Source organism: Mirounga leonina, unplaced genomic scaffold (assembly GCF_011800145.1).
Source record: "Mirounga leonina isolate KUSES-001 unplaced genomic scaffold, KU_Mleo_1.0 Mir_150, whole genome shotgun sequence".
Lineage (NCBI taxonomy): Eukaryota > Metazoa > Chordata > Mammalia > Carnivora > Phocidae > Mirounga > Mirounga leonina.
Window position 1 is genome coordinate 27429897 of NW_023270374.1, and position 15166 is coordinate 27445062.

General features: G+C 39.1%; 1 protein-coding gene across 5 annotated transcripts in view; it reads left to right on the plus strand.

The window, feature by feature from the left end:
• PHF20 (PHD finger protein 20) overlaps positions 1-15166 on the plus strand; it is a 142584-nt gene that overhangs the window by 83778 nt on the left and 43640 nt on the right. For all 5 annotated transcript variants that reach the window (XM_035006226.1, XM_035006229.1, XM_035006227.1 and 2 more), the window contains one exon: positions 13959-14237. In XM_035006226.1, the coding sequence (XP_034862117.1) occupies positions 13959-14237 (279 nt within the window). The remainder of the gene's footprint in view (positions 1-13958; positions 14238-15166) is intronic.

Sequence of the window (15166 nt, forward strand, 5' to 3'; positions counted from 1 at the left end):
TGTCTATATAGAGGCTTCAGGAGTTAAAGTGAGAAGTGTCTTCTATCTTGCTCCTTTTCCCTTGGGTAAACCTCTTTTATTTGTTTGTTATTTTTCCAGATCCTTTTCTATATGTTTACCATAGGTAGGGAAGCAATTAAGATTTAAATGTAATTGGTTTAATTCTAGCCTTATTGTTCTCTTGCTTTTGTAGTCTTCTGGAGATCTATCTTTGTCAGTACACTTGTTTCTTTTTTTTTTTTTTTTAAGATTTTATTTATATATTTGACACAGAGAGAGCACAAGCAGGGGGAGCAGCAGGCAGAGGGAGAGGGAGAACCAGGCTCCCTGCTAAGGAAGGAGCCCGATGCAGGACTCGATCCCAGGACCCTGGGATCATGACCTGAGCCGAAGGCAGTGGCTTAACCAGCTGAGCCACCCAGGCGCCCCTTGTTTCATTCTTTTTAATGATTGAATATTAGGGTCTTGTAAGAATGTTCCATCATATATTTAACCATTTCCCTTTTGATGGACATTTAGAGTGTTTCTGAGCAATCAGTGTTTCAATGATGCAGTGGTATTCCTTGAATATATATTTTTGACCACTTGGTGAATAGCCCTTTGGGATAACTTTCTTTGAGTATTGCTGGATTTAAGAGAATGCACATTTTAAATTGCATCAACAAATTACCCTCCAAAAAGACCATTCCACTTAATATTTTGACTAAGAGTATGGTAGAGTATATTTTCCCTTACATCCTTGCCATCTATGGATATTATTCATCTTTTAAATTTTCTCAAATTTGTGTTAACATTGGAAACAAGACTTCATTTTTTAAGTTCTGTGGTTTTTTTAAATGAGATTGAACATTTTTCATGTGTTTATTGTATATTTTTATCTATTTTTCTGTGAATTTTCTTTGCTCACTTCTTATTGGGTTGTTTTTATTATTTGCACAATAAGGTTTTCTTTGTACATTATGGATATTGATCCTTTGTCTTTTATATAAATTGTACTTTATTTTCTCTTGGTCTTTCCATTTGTCTTTTACTTTTATTTATTGTAATTTATAACACCGAAATTAATTAATTTCCTTCAGTATTTAGAAAACATAGTTATGATCATAATATGCATATAATCAATATTATTACATATGTATTTTACCATATTTAAAAAATCACATTAATTATTTTATAAGCCACCCTTTAAAATTTTTCATGAAAGCCAAAGTGTTTTCCACTGATAGCTCATACCCCAAAGTTCTTGATCAACATTCATCTTTAAAAATTTCTTTATTTTGCAGTGTTTGACTTATCATGAATTGAAAAGAGTAGAATAAGGGAGAAAGGAATTAAGTGTAGGTGAATTTTGGCATTTCCTAGATGTTTGTGATGGCCTAAGGGCTTGCAGGGTAGCCTTCTTCTGGACTACGGCAGACATAATGAGGGGAAGACATAGCCTTTTGGAAAATTTAGCCAGAAATGAGCTGTGGAATCAAATCTAATGAGATTCTATTGATGACATGGTTCTAGACCTGGGAAGTGTTCCTTTGGTAAATATGGGTCATCTGTAACCTTCTCCCTTTCCAGTGTGTGGAGAGTATAGGCTCTGTAATTCTCAAAATAAAACTTCTTATGTACGTATGAGCCCAGAGGAAGAATGAAGCTTGAGGAGATTTGTGGGTTGCCCATTGTTCCCTGGAGAAGAATATGCTGAGACTTTCTTTTAGTGAGAATCTTGGGGAAATAGTAAAGGTTAAATGAGATTTTGCTAACAAGCTTCGATTGCACATTTTTTTTTACTCAGTTGAAATACCTTATGAACCTGCTAAGTACCAGGCTCTGTGCTAAAATAAGTAGTATCATTGATACAAGATCAGTAAGACTTAATGGCTACTGGAAGACCATCCTAACTTAGGAGCCATGCATGACATTTAAGCTAAATCTTTTTTTTTTTAACTTAAATTCAATTAGCCAATACATAGTACATCATTAATTTCAGATGTAGTGTTCAACAGTTTTTTTTTTTTTTTTTTTAAAGATTGTATTTATTTATTTGACAGAGAGAGACACAGCGAGAGGGAACACAAGCAGGGGGAGAGGGAGAGGGAGAAGCAGACTTCCCGCAGAGCAGGGAGCCTGACATGGGGCTCGATCCCAGGACCCTGGGATCACGACCTGAGCCGAAGGCAGACGCTTAACGACTGAGCCACCCAGGCGCCCCGTGTCCAACAGTTTTTAAGCTGAATCTTGATGGATGAATAGTACTGTCCCATGAGTGATAGATGGGGTCTGGGTATTCCAGCAGAGGGAACAACATAAGCAAAGGTGTAACACGTTTCCTATTATGTTACTTCATTGGCGAGAAGGTAGTCAATTGAATATTTGATGATTCTGTATTTTGACACTACATACTTGTGACTTTATTTAATTTTAGCTGTCACGAAATCTGTACATTTATATTCTCCTTTGTGTTGTACTAATTTTAAGTCGAATTTATATATTTAACAATGAATATACGATTTGAAAGTCTTTACTTTTCTTCTTGAAGGGCAGATTCCAAATATTCAGAGTACTTTAAATTATAAATAGAAAATTTGACTTTGTTAAAAAGGTGAAAGACATTTAAATTTTTTTTTAAAGATTTTATTTATTTATTTGACAGAGAGAGACACAGTGAGAGAGGGAACACAAGCAGGGGGAGTGGGAGAGGGAGAAGCAGGCTTCCTGCTGAGCAGGGAGCCCGATATGGGGTTTGATCCCAGGACCCTGGATCATGACCTGAGCCGAAGGCAGTCGCCCAACCACTGAGCCACCCAGGTGCCCCTAAAGGGTTTTGTTTTTAAAAGACCATTTATAAGACTGACACCATAATGAGTATATGTCGTCAGAATTGCATACTTTTATTTATTTATTTATTTTTAAAGAGTTTGTTTATTTATCTGACATAGAGCACAGGCAGAGGGAGAAGCAGGCTCCCCACTGAGCAGAGAGTCTGACGTGGGGTTTGATTCCAGGACCCTGGGATTGTGACCTGAGCCGAAGGCAGACGCTTATCCAACTGAGCCACCCAGGCGCCCTTTATTATTATTTTTTTTTATGTAGGCTCCATGCCCAGAATGGAGCCCAACGTGGGGCTTGAACTCATGACCCTGAGATCAAGACCTGAGCTGAGATCAAGAGTCAGACGCTTAACTGACTGACTAGTCGGGTGCCTCCCCCCCCCCCCTTTTTCTTAAGTAGGTCTCACGTTCAGTGTGGAGCCCAATGTGGGGCTTGAACTCATGACCCCAAGATCAAGAGTTGGATGTGTAACTGAGCCACCCAGATGCCTGTTTGGCGGGCGGGTGGGGGGTTGTCCTTGACCACATGCCATGTGGTTAACATAAGTGGTATAGCAGAGCAGCATTTTGAAAATAGTAAACTGAAAGTATTCAAATATTCACTCCTGGCTCCTCCATGGTGCCTTTAGGTTGGTCTTTTGTCCCACTGGGTCTAGAGTGTTGTGCCTTAGCCATGTGGCCTTTTCTTGGGTGTAAATGATTTCCCTTTTCTTGCTGAGCCTTCTGTCAGGGGTTGCACTCCTCTCCTCCCAACCTACTTTTCTGTCATGTGGGAGAAATGGACTTGATGTTCAAATGAGGTGGAAATTTAATCTCAGAACCTGGTTGTCTGTTTTGGTGTGGAGAGCTCTAGATGACAGCCATGTTCCTTATAATTCAGAAGACTAAGCTCTTAAATTATATTGTCTTGAGGGTGGTGTTATGTTAGACATCGCTTGAAATTGGGAATGAATTGTTCCTACATCACCAAGAAATATGCTGTGCAGATAAGAGGAGTGAGGAGACTAGGCTAGAGGCTAAATCCAGTGCCTGTTTTATTTATTTATTTATTTATTATTTTATTTTATTATTTTTTAAAAAGATTTATTCATTTATTTGACAGAGCGCGCACACGCAAGCACGGAGTGCAGCAGGCAGAGGGAGAGGGAGAAGCAGGCTCCCCGAGGAGCAGGGAGCCCAACTCGGGGCTCGATCCCAGGACCCTGAGATCGTGACCTGAGCCGAAGGCAGACGCTTAACCGACTGAGCCACCCAGGCACCCCTATTTTAAGATTTTAAAATTTATTCATTTGAGGAATGCCCCAGTGATGAATGGGGCACTCTTGGTTTTAGTGTTCATTAAATGCTATTTGGATCTGACTCTGGGAGAGAGGTGATATTTAGGTTGGTGGCTTGGGGGCAGGGGTGGAAGAAGGTGGTACTTTCACAGGGCCTTGAAGGATGAGTAGCAATTAGGCATTTGGAGATGGAAGTAGAGCAACATCAACAGCATAATCATAGAGTCTTAGGAGACTGTTAGGTGTGCTTTCTGACTTAATTGCAGGCTTTCTGAACTGGGTTAAGGTTGAGTGGGTACGTTGCTGCCAAACTGAGGTCAGTTGCTTTGAAGAGTTGATGGGATTACTGACAATGCTTGGTTCTCAGATGGGGATAGCCCTGAAGTGTTCATCTGGATCTCTCTGTTGGTAAGGTTGCTTTCCTCCTACTTAGCTATTATTCTTTGGCCTTAAGGTATTTTAAAGTATTTTTTCTGAATTGTTTGAAAATAAATTGCGGACTTCGACTCCTAAATACTTTGTTGTATATTTCTTACATTATATTACCATAATATAATTATCAAAATCAGGACCTTATTCAAAGTTCACCAAAGATTTTGTTGGTACCTTTTACCTTATTTATGGAAGTGATCTTGTCTTCATTTAGTATACTCTTTTTGGTAACTTGCTTTTTTATGTTGATAAATTTGAAAAGAAATCCAGAAAAATACAAGAATAATAAAACCAACATTCATGTCTCCCACTGCCTGGAACTGTTGGTATTTGTTCATGCATGCCACAGGTCCTTACACTGGCCTGCAGTGGCCCTGCTTCTTCTGGCTACCTGTTACCTCTCCTCACTCTCTCCTTGCTGCTTGACTCTACTCCAGCCACATGGCCTGCTTGCTATCTTGCGGACACAGCAGGTGTGCTCTTACCTGTGGGCTTTCATTTGGCACATTTATTGAATACCTTTTATACCTGACCAGAGCAAATAGATCCATTGAAAGACTTGTTTCATCAGTTAAGTAGTGGCTGATATTTAATTAACTGGGTCATTCATTCAATTACTTCAAGTAATTCAAGTCAATTACTCGAGCATTTCTTATTTACCAAAACTTTGAGGGGGAGAAAGGAAAGCTGGAAAAGTTTAGGAAAACACAGAAAGTTGAGTAACTGATCTCTTTGACCTTAGGAGGCATGTACTTATAAGAATGGATAGTCTTGGACACCTCCAGTTGATAAATGGGGAATTGCATTATTGATTGATTACCCAGCTTAAATATTTCTAGATCTGCCATAGTGTTGGCAACTCTTCAAAAAAAAATTTCATGTAAGTCCTATTTTTTGATGCAGTGATTCTTTTTTCTAAGATTCCTGTTGGATATGGGGATATAAAAAATCAACATGTATGACCAAATAAAGAATTTTTTGAAAATTAATGTGAAAAGGTAGTTCAGTATGTTTTCTAAGATGTTTAAAGTTAAATTACTTCAGTTACTCATTAATTTTTTTCATGGAAAAACATAACATAGCAGGAACTTGATGTTGTCCCAGACTGTGGACTTAGTATCATCATTTTTGAGTAGTAAGGAAACAGCAATGAAAGGTTTTTCTTAAGGTTTGATTTTTAAAGTAAAATACGATTTCTTACAATTTGAACAAACACTAAGGTATACTAATTCTTTATGAGTATTAGTTTTTTTTTTTTAAGATTTATTTATTTATTTTAGAGACAAGTGGGTGGGGGAGGAGCAGAGGGAGAGAGAGAATTCTGAAGTAGACTTCCTGCTGAGCTTGGAGCCCATCGCGGGGTGGACCCTAAGATCATGACCCAAGCCAAAATCAGCGGTTGGCCATTCAAGCGACTGAACCAGCCAGGCGCCCCAATGAGTATTAGTTCTTGATGAATTTTTTAACTCTGAGTTAAGTCAGCTGGGACCTCTATTTAAAAAACTATTTTGTAGGGGCACCTGGCTGGCTCAGTTGGTAGAGCATGCGATTCTTGGTCTCAGGGTTGTAAGTTCGAGCCCCATGTTGGGTGTAGAAATTCCTTAAAAATAAAATCTTAAAAAAATTACTTTATCAAGTCATTTTGCTGAATTTTTTCCCCTCATAAATTTCAAAACCAATACATGCCTGGAATAATTAAAACCAAGTAAAAGAAAATAAAAAGTGAAATGTCCTCCCTTATATAGATAGCATTCTGACTCTTGAAGGAGCCATGGTACAGTTTGGTGTATGGCCTTCCATCCTTCCAGACATGGTTATGGTACATATACAAACATTTATATACAGGTATAACTTTAAAAAACATAGTAATGGAATCATATTCTTACATTATTCAGTGACTTACAATTTTCATTTATGTATTTTTCTGTGTTAGTACATACCTCCTTTCACAATTACATATAATTTATTGTATGGGTATTCTATAATTTATTTACTGTCCCCTGCTGAAACATCTTAACTTATTTCTAATTTTTCACTATTCTGTTTTATAGGCAAAGAGCCTCATATTTGGCAAGAAGGACTCAGCCATAGTTGCACACTTCCTACTGGCTGGTGATACAGGGTCTCTGACTCCCATCTTCCAACTCAGTGCCTAAAGCCATCTGATGAGATGTTGGGTGCTATATAAATTGAGACATGAACACAGTCCCTGTCCAGGGAAGTTGCACAGTATGTGAAACAGAATTCCCACAGCTCTTGAGGGCACTTGTTCAAGCAGTGTGTATACTCTGAGTAAGAGGCTTAGTAGGGTGGCCAGGTTTGAAGAAGAGTGTGTGGTACAAGTGATGTCAGTACTCCAGACAGGGTGGTGCCTTTGGAATTCTTTAATTTGAGGGAGGAAGACGGGTTGATCTGGAAATGGAATGGTGTTTCTGTGGTGTTTCTTTTGGAACATGGGCTTAGTGGTGAGTACAGGATGATCTAGAAAGATGGCTGGGAGAGAGATTGTTTTGTTGAAGATTCATTCATCAGGAATGTATTATGTAAGTAAGCAGGAAGGAGGGCGGTATTATCAGAAACATCCAGCAGGGTCCCTGGAGGCCAGGATGCTGTCCCATTAGTCACTGTTTAGTAATTCCTGTCCTGAGCTGGTACCAGTCTTGGAATTTCTAACCTGGGATGGAGTCCCGATCCAGGAAATCTGTGTGAAGGAAGCTCTTGAACCGTAGGAGGAGGAGCCAGGGAAGTCAGTGCACGGCTAGTCAAGAGCAAAAGAGAGGTGATAGCCCCTCCAAACATGGCTCTGGCATTTGGGGCAGCTCTGCCATCTTGTGGAATAAATGCTCAGTGATTTTTTTTTTGAGGACTGAATGCAGAGGTTTGCATCTAGGGGAAAGCCTTGGCAGGGTTGTTTTCTTCCCACTTAACTGTTCTGTGGCCTCAAAGTAGTTTTCTTGCATATATTTTTTTTCTGCATATATTAATTTTTTTTATTAAATAAACTCTACCCCCAGTGTAGGGCTTAAACCCAACTCCCAAGATCAAGAGTCACATGGTCTGCTTTCAAAGCCAGCCACGCACCCCTCTGCATATATTTTTAATAAGTTTTAAGACTGAAGTAATTTCAGACTTATAAATAGTTGGAAAAGTAGTACAAAGAATTCCTATATATCTTCAACCAGATTCTCACACTAGTTTGCAGTTTGCCATGTTTGCTTTATTATTCTTTTTTTTTTTAATTATTTTTTTTAAAAGTAGGCTCCACGCTGGGCAAAGCTCGAACTCAAAACCCTGAGAATAAGACCTGAGCTAAGATTGAGATGGATGCTTAACCGACTGAGCCACCCAAGTGCCCCCCCTACTTTTTTTTAAAAGATATTTTCTTTCTTTCTTTTTTTTTTTTTAAGATTTATTTGTCAGAGAGAGAGAGAGAGAGTGCACAAGCAGGGGGAGCGGCAGGCAGAGGGAGAAGCAGGCTCCCCGCTGAGCAGGGCTCGATCCCAGGACCCTGGGAACATGACCTGAGCTGAAGGCAGACGCTTAACCTACTGAGCCACAGGCGCCCCATCATTTTTTTTTCCAAAGTAATCTCTACACCCATTGTGGGACTTGAACTCACAACCGTGAGATTCAGAGTTGCATGCTCTACTGACTGAGCCAGCCAGGTACCCCAGTTATTCCCTTTTTAAAATTAATTAATTTTTAAAGATTTTATTTATTTATTTGTCAAAGCGAGAGAGAGTGAGCGAGCACGAGCAGGGGGAGGGTCAGAGGGAGATGCAGTTTCCCCGCCGAGCAAGGAGCCCGACACTGGACAAGATCCCAGGCTCCTGGGACCTGAGCCGAAGGCAGACGCTTAACCGACTGAGCCACCCAGGCATCCATATTCCCTTTTTTAGAAAGTATTATTTTTGAATTGTTTGGCATAAGTTGCAGACCCTTACCCATAAATATTTCAATGCATATTTCCTAAAAACAAGAACATTCTCTTACATTACTACAATATGATTATCAAAATCAGGACCTTATTCAGACTTCCTTAGTTGTTCTGATAATGTCCATTATAGCAAAAGTAGGAAAAACATTTTTTCCTGGTCAGGATCCAATCCAGGATGACACATTGGATTTCATTGTTTCTTTAGTCTCCTTTCATCTGAAAGAATTCTAAGGTCTTTCTTTGTCTTTCATGACCTTGATATTTCTGAAGGATATGATGTCCCTCAGTTTGGTGTTTTCTGATGTCTCTTCATGATTAGATTTAGGTTATCAACTTTTAGTAGACATACCGTATAGGCAACATGTTCTTTTTAAGTGCATTCTATCAGAGGCACATGATATCTGTCCCATTTATCGGTGATGTTAACTTTGATCACTTGGCGAAGGTAGTATCTGTTTTACTGTCAAGCTATTATTTTTCTCTTTATAATTAATAAATTTCTTGTGAGAGGATACTTTGAGGCTATGTAAATATTTTGTTTCTCTATGAAACATTCACCTACTCTTTTAGCATCTGTTGGTATTTTTTGTCTGAAACATTGTTTACTCTGATGACTGCCACATAGTGATTTCTAACTTTAATAATTTCTTTTATATTTTATTAATTTGTATTCTATTATAAGGAAGAGGTTTCCCTTCTTTCTTTATTTGTACCCACATGGATTCATGGATTCTTTGTTCTATGGGTTACAATCTGTGTCTGTCATTTTTTTCTTTTTTAAAGATTATTTGAGAGAGAGCATGAGCAGGGGGAAGGGCAGAGGGAGAGAGGGAATCTCAAATAGACACCCTGCTGAGCATGGGGCCCTACGCGGGTCTCTATCTCATGATCCTGAGATCGTGACTGAGCCAAAATCAAGAGTTGGACGCTTAACCGACTGAGCCACACAGGCGCCCGATGTGTCTGTGGTTATTTATTTAAATACCCACATTGTCCTAGATTTGGCCAGTGGGAGCCTTTCAGACTGGTTCCTGTATCTTCTTCATTCTGTGATAACTTCTTTATATATACATTTTAAAGGTTTTATTTACTTAAAAAGATTTAATTTTTAAAAAGATATTATTTATTCATTTAAGAGAGAGACAGCATGCGCAAAAGCTGGGAGTGGGCAGAGGGAAAGGTAGAAGCAAACTCCCTACTGAGCAGGGAGCCCGACATAGGGCTTGACCCAAGCACCCTGGGATCATGACCCGAGCCGAAGGCAGATGCTTAACCCACTGAACCACCAAGGTGCCCCTAAAGATTTTATTTTTAAGTAATCCCTACACCCAACTTGGGGCTCAAACTCAAAACCCTGAGATCAAAAATTACATGCTCCACCAACTGAACCAGCCAGCCCCCGCCCCTCCGTGCCTTTTTTTTTTTTTTTTTTTAATGTGAACACTTCTTTCTGGCTTAAGATGTTCAAGCTCATCTTGTACTTACCCATCCTTTCAGCAAGGATTTAGAAACCCTTGGATTTCTCCAAGAAGTCCTGATTTATTTTAAGTGAAAAACTGTATTTAAACCAAGATCTGGGTGCTAGGTATGCTTGTTGCTCCTGGGGTATACATAGGAAATGTGGAGGTTCCTCTTACTGCCTGCATTTCTAGCCCAAGCTCCTCTCTAGAGATAACCCACTATCAACATCTTGATTTTCTGTCTTTCTGGTTTCTTTTCTCTGCATCTAAAAAAATTTATTTACTTATTTTAAGTAATCTTTGCACCCAATGTGGGGCTCAAACTCACAACCCTAAGATCAAGAGTTGCATGCTCCTCTGACCGAGCCAGCCAGGCATCCCCCTTTCTATGTATTTTTATAGTATCTTTTTTTTCCCCACCTATAACCATACATGGGGTCATATACTATGGTATGGACTGGGCAACTTTCTGTTTCACTTAGTCTATCTTGAGATTATCCATATCAGTAAGTACAGAGCTACTTCATTCTTTCAAATAGCTGATTAGAATGACATAATGCAGACTTCCCATAATTTATTAACTGTTGCTCTACTTAAGGACTTTTTTTTTTTTTAAAGATTTTATCCATTTATTTATGAGAGAGAGAGAAACACCATGAGAGGTGAGAGGGTCAGAGGGAGAAGCAGGCTCCCCACCGAGCTGGGAGCCCGATGTGGGACTCGATCCCAGGACTCCGGGATCATGACCTGAGCTGAAGGCAGTCGCTTAACCAACTGAGCCACCTAGGCGCCCCAGGACATTTTTTTTATTCGATGCATTTGACTAGACTTGCTATGAATATTTAAATCCATTCATGTTTCTCTTTGATTGCCTCTGTTGCTTCAGAGTTGATAAAGTTATTTCTTCACAGACCTGAAAAATGTTTTACCCATTATAGTATTGGAAATACATGTCAAAAAAGTGTTAAACTACTGGGATCACAAGGCGTCATTGCTGACAAGAATACCAGCTGTATTAGGGGATGGTGCTGAGGGTACATACATAAGACAATGAGACGTGGCCCTTATCCTCTGGCTGGAGAAGTAGCAAATAACAGAATCCAGGAGTAGATCTGAAGTGCTAAAGATGAGGTGCATCAGGTAGTCATTTGTGCTAGGAGTTGATGGCATGTGGTCCCTGAGAGCCACGGCCATCTGGGCAACTTCCTGCATGTGGAGTGGGCTGAGTTTGGATAGAAGTGGACATTTGGCCAAGCCATGGAGGAATGGCAGGGAGAGGGCAAAGCCTGAGTGGAGGTGTGAGCTATGAGAGCATGAAGCAGTTGTTTGGGCCAGCAGTCAGCTAGGTAGCTGCAGAGGCCTCATTATGGGTTAATGGGAGATGAGTTTGGAAAGCAGGGTGGTACTTAGATTGACATGGGCTTAGAATGTCAGGGTATGGTCAATGAGACTAAATATCATCATCATAATCCTCTAACTGTGAGGTTTGAGTTCTGGTAATGGGTATTTAAAAAAGGGTTAAATAGGATATTATTTCTAAACCACATTTCAGAAAACATAGTTTAAAAACTTTTTTTAGTATAAAGGTAATGTATATTTATCATAAAAGGGAAAGTATAAAAATATTACCCAAGTATAAAGAAAACGAGAGGGTTCTGATCCTGCTTTATATGATCTACTGCTATGTAACAATATTACCACAAACATAGTGGCTTAAGACAACACATTTATTTTCTCGTAGTTTCTGTGCACGAGGAATCCAGGCGGAGCTTAACTGGGTTCTCTGCAAGACTGCAGTCAAGGAGTTGACCAGGGCTGTGTTCTTATCTGAAAACTGCTGGGGAAGGATTTCCTTCCAGGCTCACATGGTTGTTGGCAACATTCAGTTTCTTGCATGCTGTCAGATTCTCAGTTACTTGTCCCATGGGCTTCTCCACAGAGTAGCTCACAACATAGCATGTTTTCATCAAGTCTTCAAAGGAGAATACCTGCTAGTAAGGTAGATGTTAAATATTACAAATATAATCACAAAAGTTTTTTTCAAGAAAGGTGGCATACTATCACCTTTGCTCATTCCAATAGAGGCAAGTTATAGGTCCTGCCTACACTCAAGGGGAGGGGATTACACATGGATGTGAATACCAGGAGGCAGGGATTTTTAAGAGACATTTATATTTTCCCCTATTTTCCTCCCAAAAGTAAAGAAAACATTCCTTAGAGTTATTGTTCTTAAAAGCAAATTCAAATTCTATGGACCGTTTTTCTCTGCATACATCAACGTATAGTAGTAATTTTGGGAGAGGCAAAAGCAAAGGGTGACTCTTGAGATTTTGAGCCTTGGAGCCCAGGGGAGAGTTCTATGCTTTGCCTTGATTCCTCCAAAGAAAAATCTGTTAAACATGAGGAAGAGCACATAGCATTTAAGTGATAACACCAGTAACTACTTGGAAATACTGATTTCCAAACTGTTTTCTAAAACAGGCGTAACTTGGTCCTAGTGATTTACTTTCTACCCAAAGGGTATTTCGATTAACCTTAGCTTTTGAACCAGGCTCCCTTGAGGATTTAATTTTTATATTTTCTGCCTTTTGTCTCCTAGTAACTGCTCCCTAGTTGACAAAAGACCATAGTATCCCAGAGTAGATGATGTCACTTAGCTGGCTGGTGCCATCAGTGACATATGATCCAGATAAACTCCCATTGGGAAATACACACCTGTGTGAGACCTGGGATCTACTCAGACTGTGTGTGGCATGCTTTTCCAGCACAACCATTTGTCTATATATTGCATTTCATTTCATGTTACTTTTCTTCTCTTAACTGCATCTTATTAATTTGAAGCTCTTTCTTTATCTGTTATATAAAGTGATTTTAAAGCATTCTGCTTTGGGATGTGTATATATATGTATAATTTTTCACTTGTTTAAATTGCCCATATGATGGCATTCGTCACATCATCAAGTGTAGCAGCTTTGTTATCATACCCTAGTGCTGATTTTGAAATATAGAATATGATTTAGATTGACTTTAAGTATTTTTTTATTTCTTCTGATTGTGGAATAGTATTTGAAAACGTAATCCTAATATTTACCAATGGTTCAGTATGCTTTCTGCTTCTAATGGAAATTATATCGCTGCATTAAGGAAAAATGTGATTCACTCAAGAAGGGTCTACTCAGGATATTCTTGGGTAACCTAATCAAATAGGGTAGGAGAATTTGAGTTTAAGGTGATTGCTCTCATTGGGGTGAGAGCATTGTGAAGTGAGTCTTCAATAAACTGTTTCCAACACACATGAATTCCTTGTTGACAGCTCTATTTTTTGTCATTGATACACGATAGACTATTGCCTTCTGTTTATTTGTTTTTTTGGGGGAGGGGGCATTTCAAACATTTTTTGTCCTTTTAAATTTGATCGTTGACTCCCAAATTCTCCTCATGCCTTCAAGATCCATTTATTTGGTTGTCTTTTTTTTTTTTTCTGTCTCTGAGTCCCTTTGTTCAAAGTACACGATAGCAAAATCTCAAAAACTTTTGTAACAGTTACATTCTCTTTGTGCAGAAACCATTGTGAGATCCCTTTGGTTTCATAAAGAGATCCCACCAGAATATTCCCTAGTTCTGTCCACACACACAAGTATCAGGATGGTAGTAAGTTTGAATCTGGTCCAACTCATGAGTAATAAGTGCTGGGTTGGGTCCCTGATTTTTTTGGTTTGTTTTTAAGGATTTTCCCCTATTCTTTCCCCACAGTCTACAACCTTGAGAACTTGTATGGCTGCTTAACAAACAAACAAAAAACATGTTGATCTTTTCTTTCAGAAGATGAATCATGGTTGAGTCTGTATTATTTATCCTGAAGTTGTATCCATTCTCTCCAAACAGTAATCTGGGGAGGTAATGGCGTCTGATGTCTCCAGCTACATATGCATTCTGCTCTTTCACTTTCTGTTGCCATGTATTAATGCATATGTTATAATAACTAGGATAAGCACAAGGGATCTTTGTTTTTGTTTGTTTTCTTTTTCAGTAACAAATACTTTTAAGAAAGCAGATGATTTTGTGACATGTAAAGCACCAGCTGTCGACCTAGATCACAAGTTCAGGTGCAAGGTTGTGGATTGTTTAAAATTTTTCCGCAAGGCCAAACTGTTACACTATCACATGAAGTATTTCCATGGGATGGAGAAGTCACCAGAGCCAGAGGAAAGCCCAGGAAAGAGGCATGTCCAAACAAGGGGCTCGTCAGTTTCGGACAAGGTCAACCAGGAGAGCCTGACCAGGAAGCGGGTCTCTGCCAGTTCCCCAAGTAAGTATTTTGGTTCTGTGTTGTATCTATATTATAGAGGACTCTGTTGCTGAGGTCACACTGCTTGCATTTCTGACACAAAAGAAAGCATTAGGTTGGTCTGGTCCAATTGAATCTCAAAGATTGAAAATGACAAGTGATCCTTAGGAGCTGCATCATGGGGCTGTGGCCCTCCTGGGAGAAATAGAAATACCTAACTGTTATTCTTACCTTGGCCTCCTGCTGTTCAAGTTACTTTGAGAATTCACTTAGCTTTTGAAGGCCCTGTAATCCTAGTATGAGTGGGGACAGTCAAGGAAAGGGAACTCCTTCAGAAGCCAGCAGTGAACTTGAGCTGAGAACATGGGTGCAGTCATTCTATCCCCCAAACCTACTCCATTCCTGCTAGCAGGGCAAAAGAACAAAAGAACTAAAACATGTGTGGGATTCTTTTGCTGTTTCCAAATTTGAGTTCAATTTCATCTTAATTGTAACTGAAGATATTTTCTAACAGCACTGTTTATTTTGCATAGAAACGATAATGGTAGTAGTAAGGGTTACCACAAAATCTCATGTTCACGTCTTATACAAAGAACTGTTTTGGAGATTTTTTTCTAAAACTTACAGATTGAAAAATTACATGTTTCTGGGGGAATTTCAGAAGCCCCCCCCCCTTTTTTTTAAGTAAACTCTGCCCAGTGTGGGGCTCGAACTCACGACCCCAAGATCAAGAGTTGCATGGTCTACTGACTGAGCCAGCCAGGTATCTACAGAAGACTTTTTAATGAGTTTTCAGTAAATTCTACAAGCTCTTCAGCTTCTTTTTACCTGAAATTGTAACATCACTATATATTTTTGGCTTATAACTTCTCCATTAAAATACACAGGTATTTTTTTTAACGATTTATTTATTTATTTATTTATTTATTTTTTAAAGATTTTATTTATTT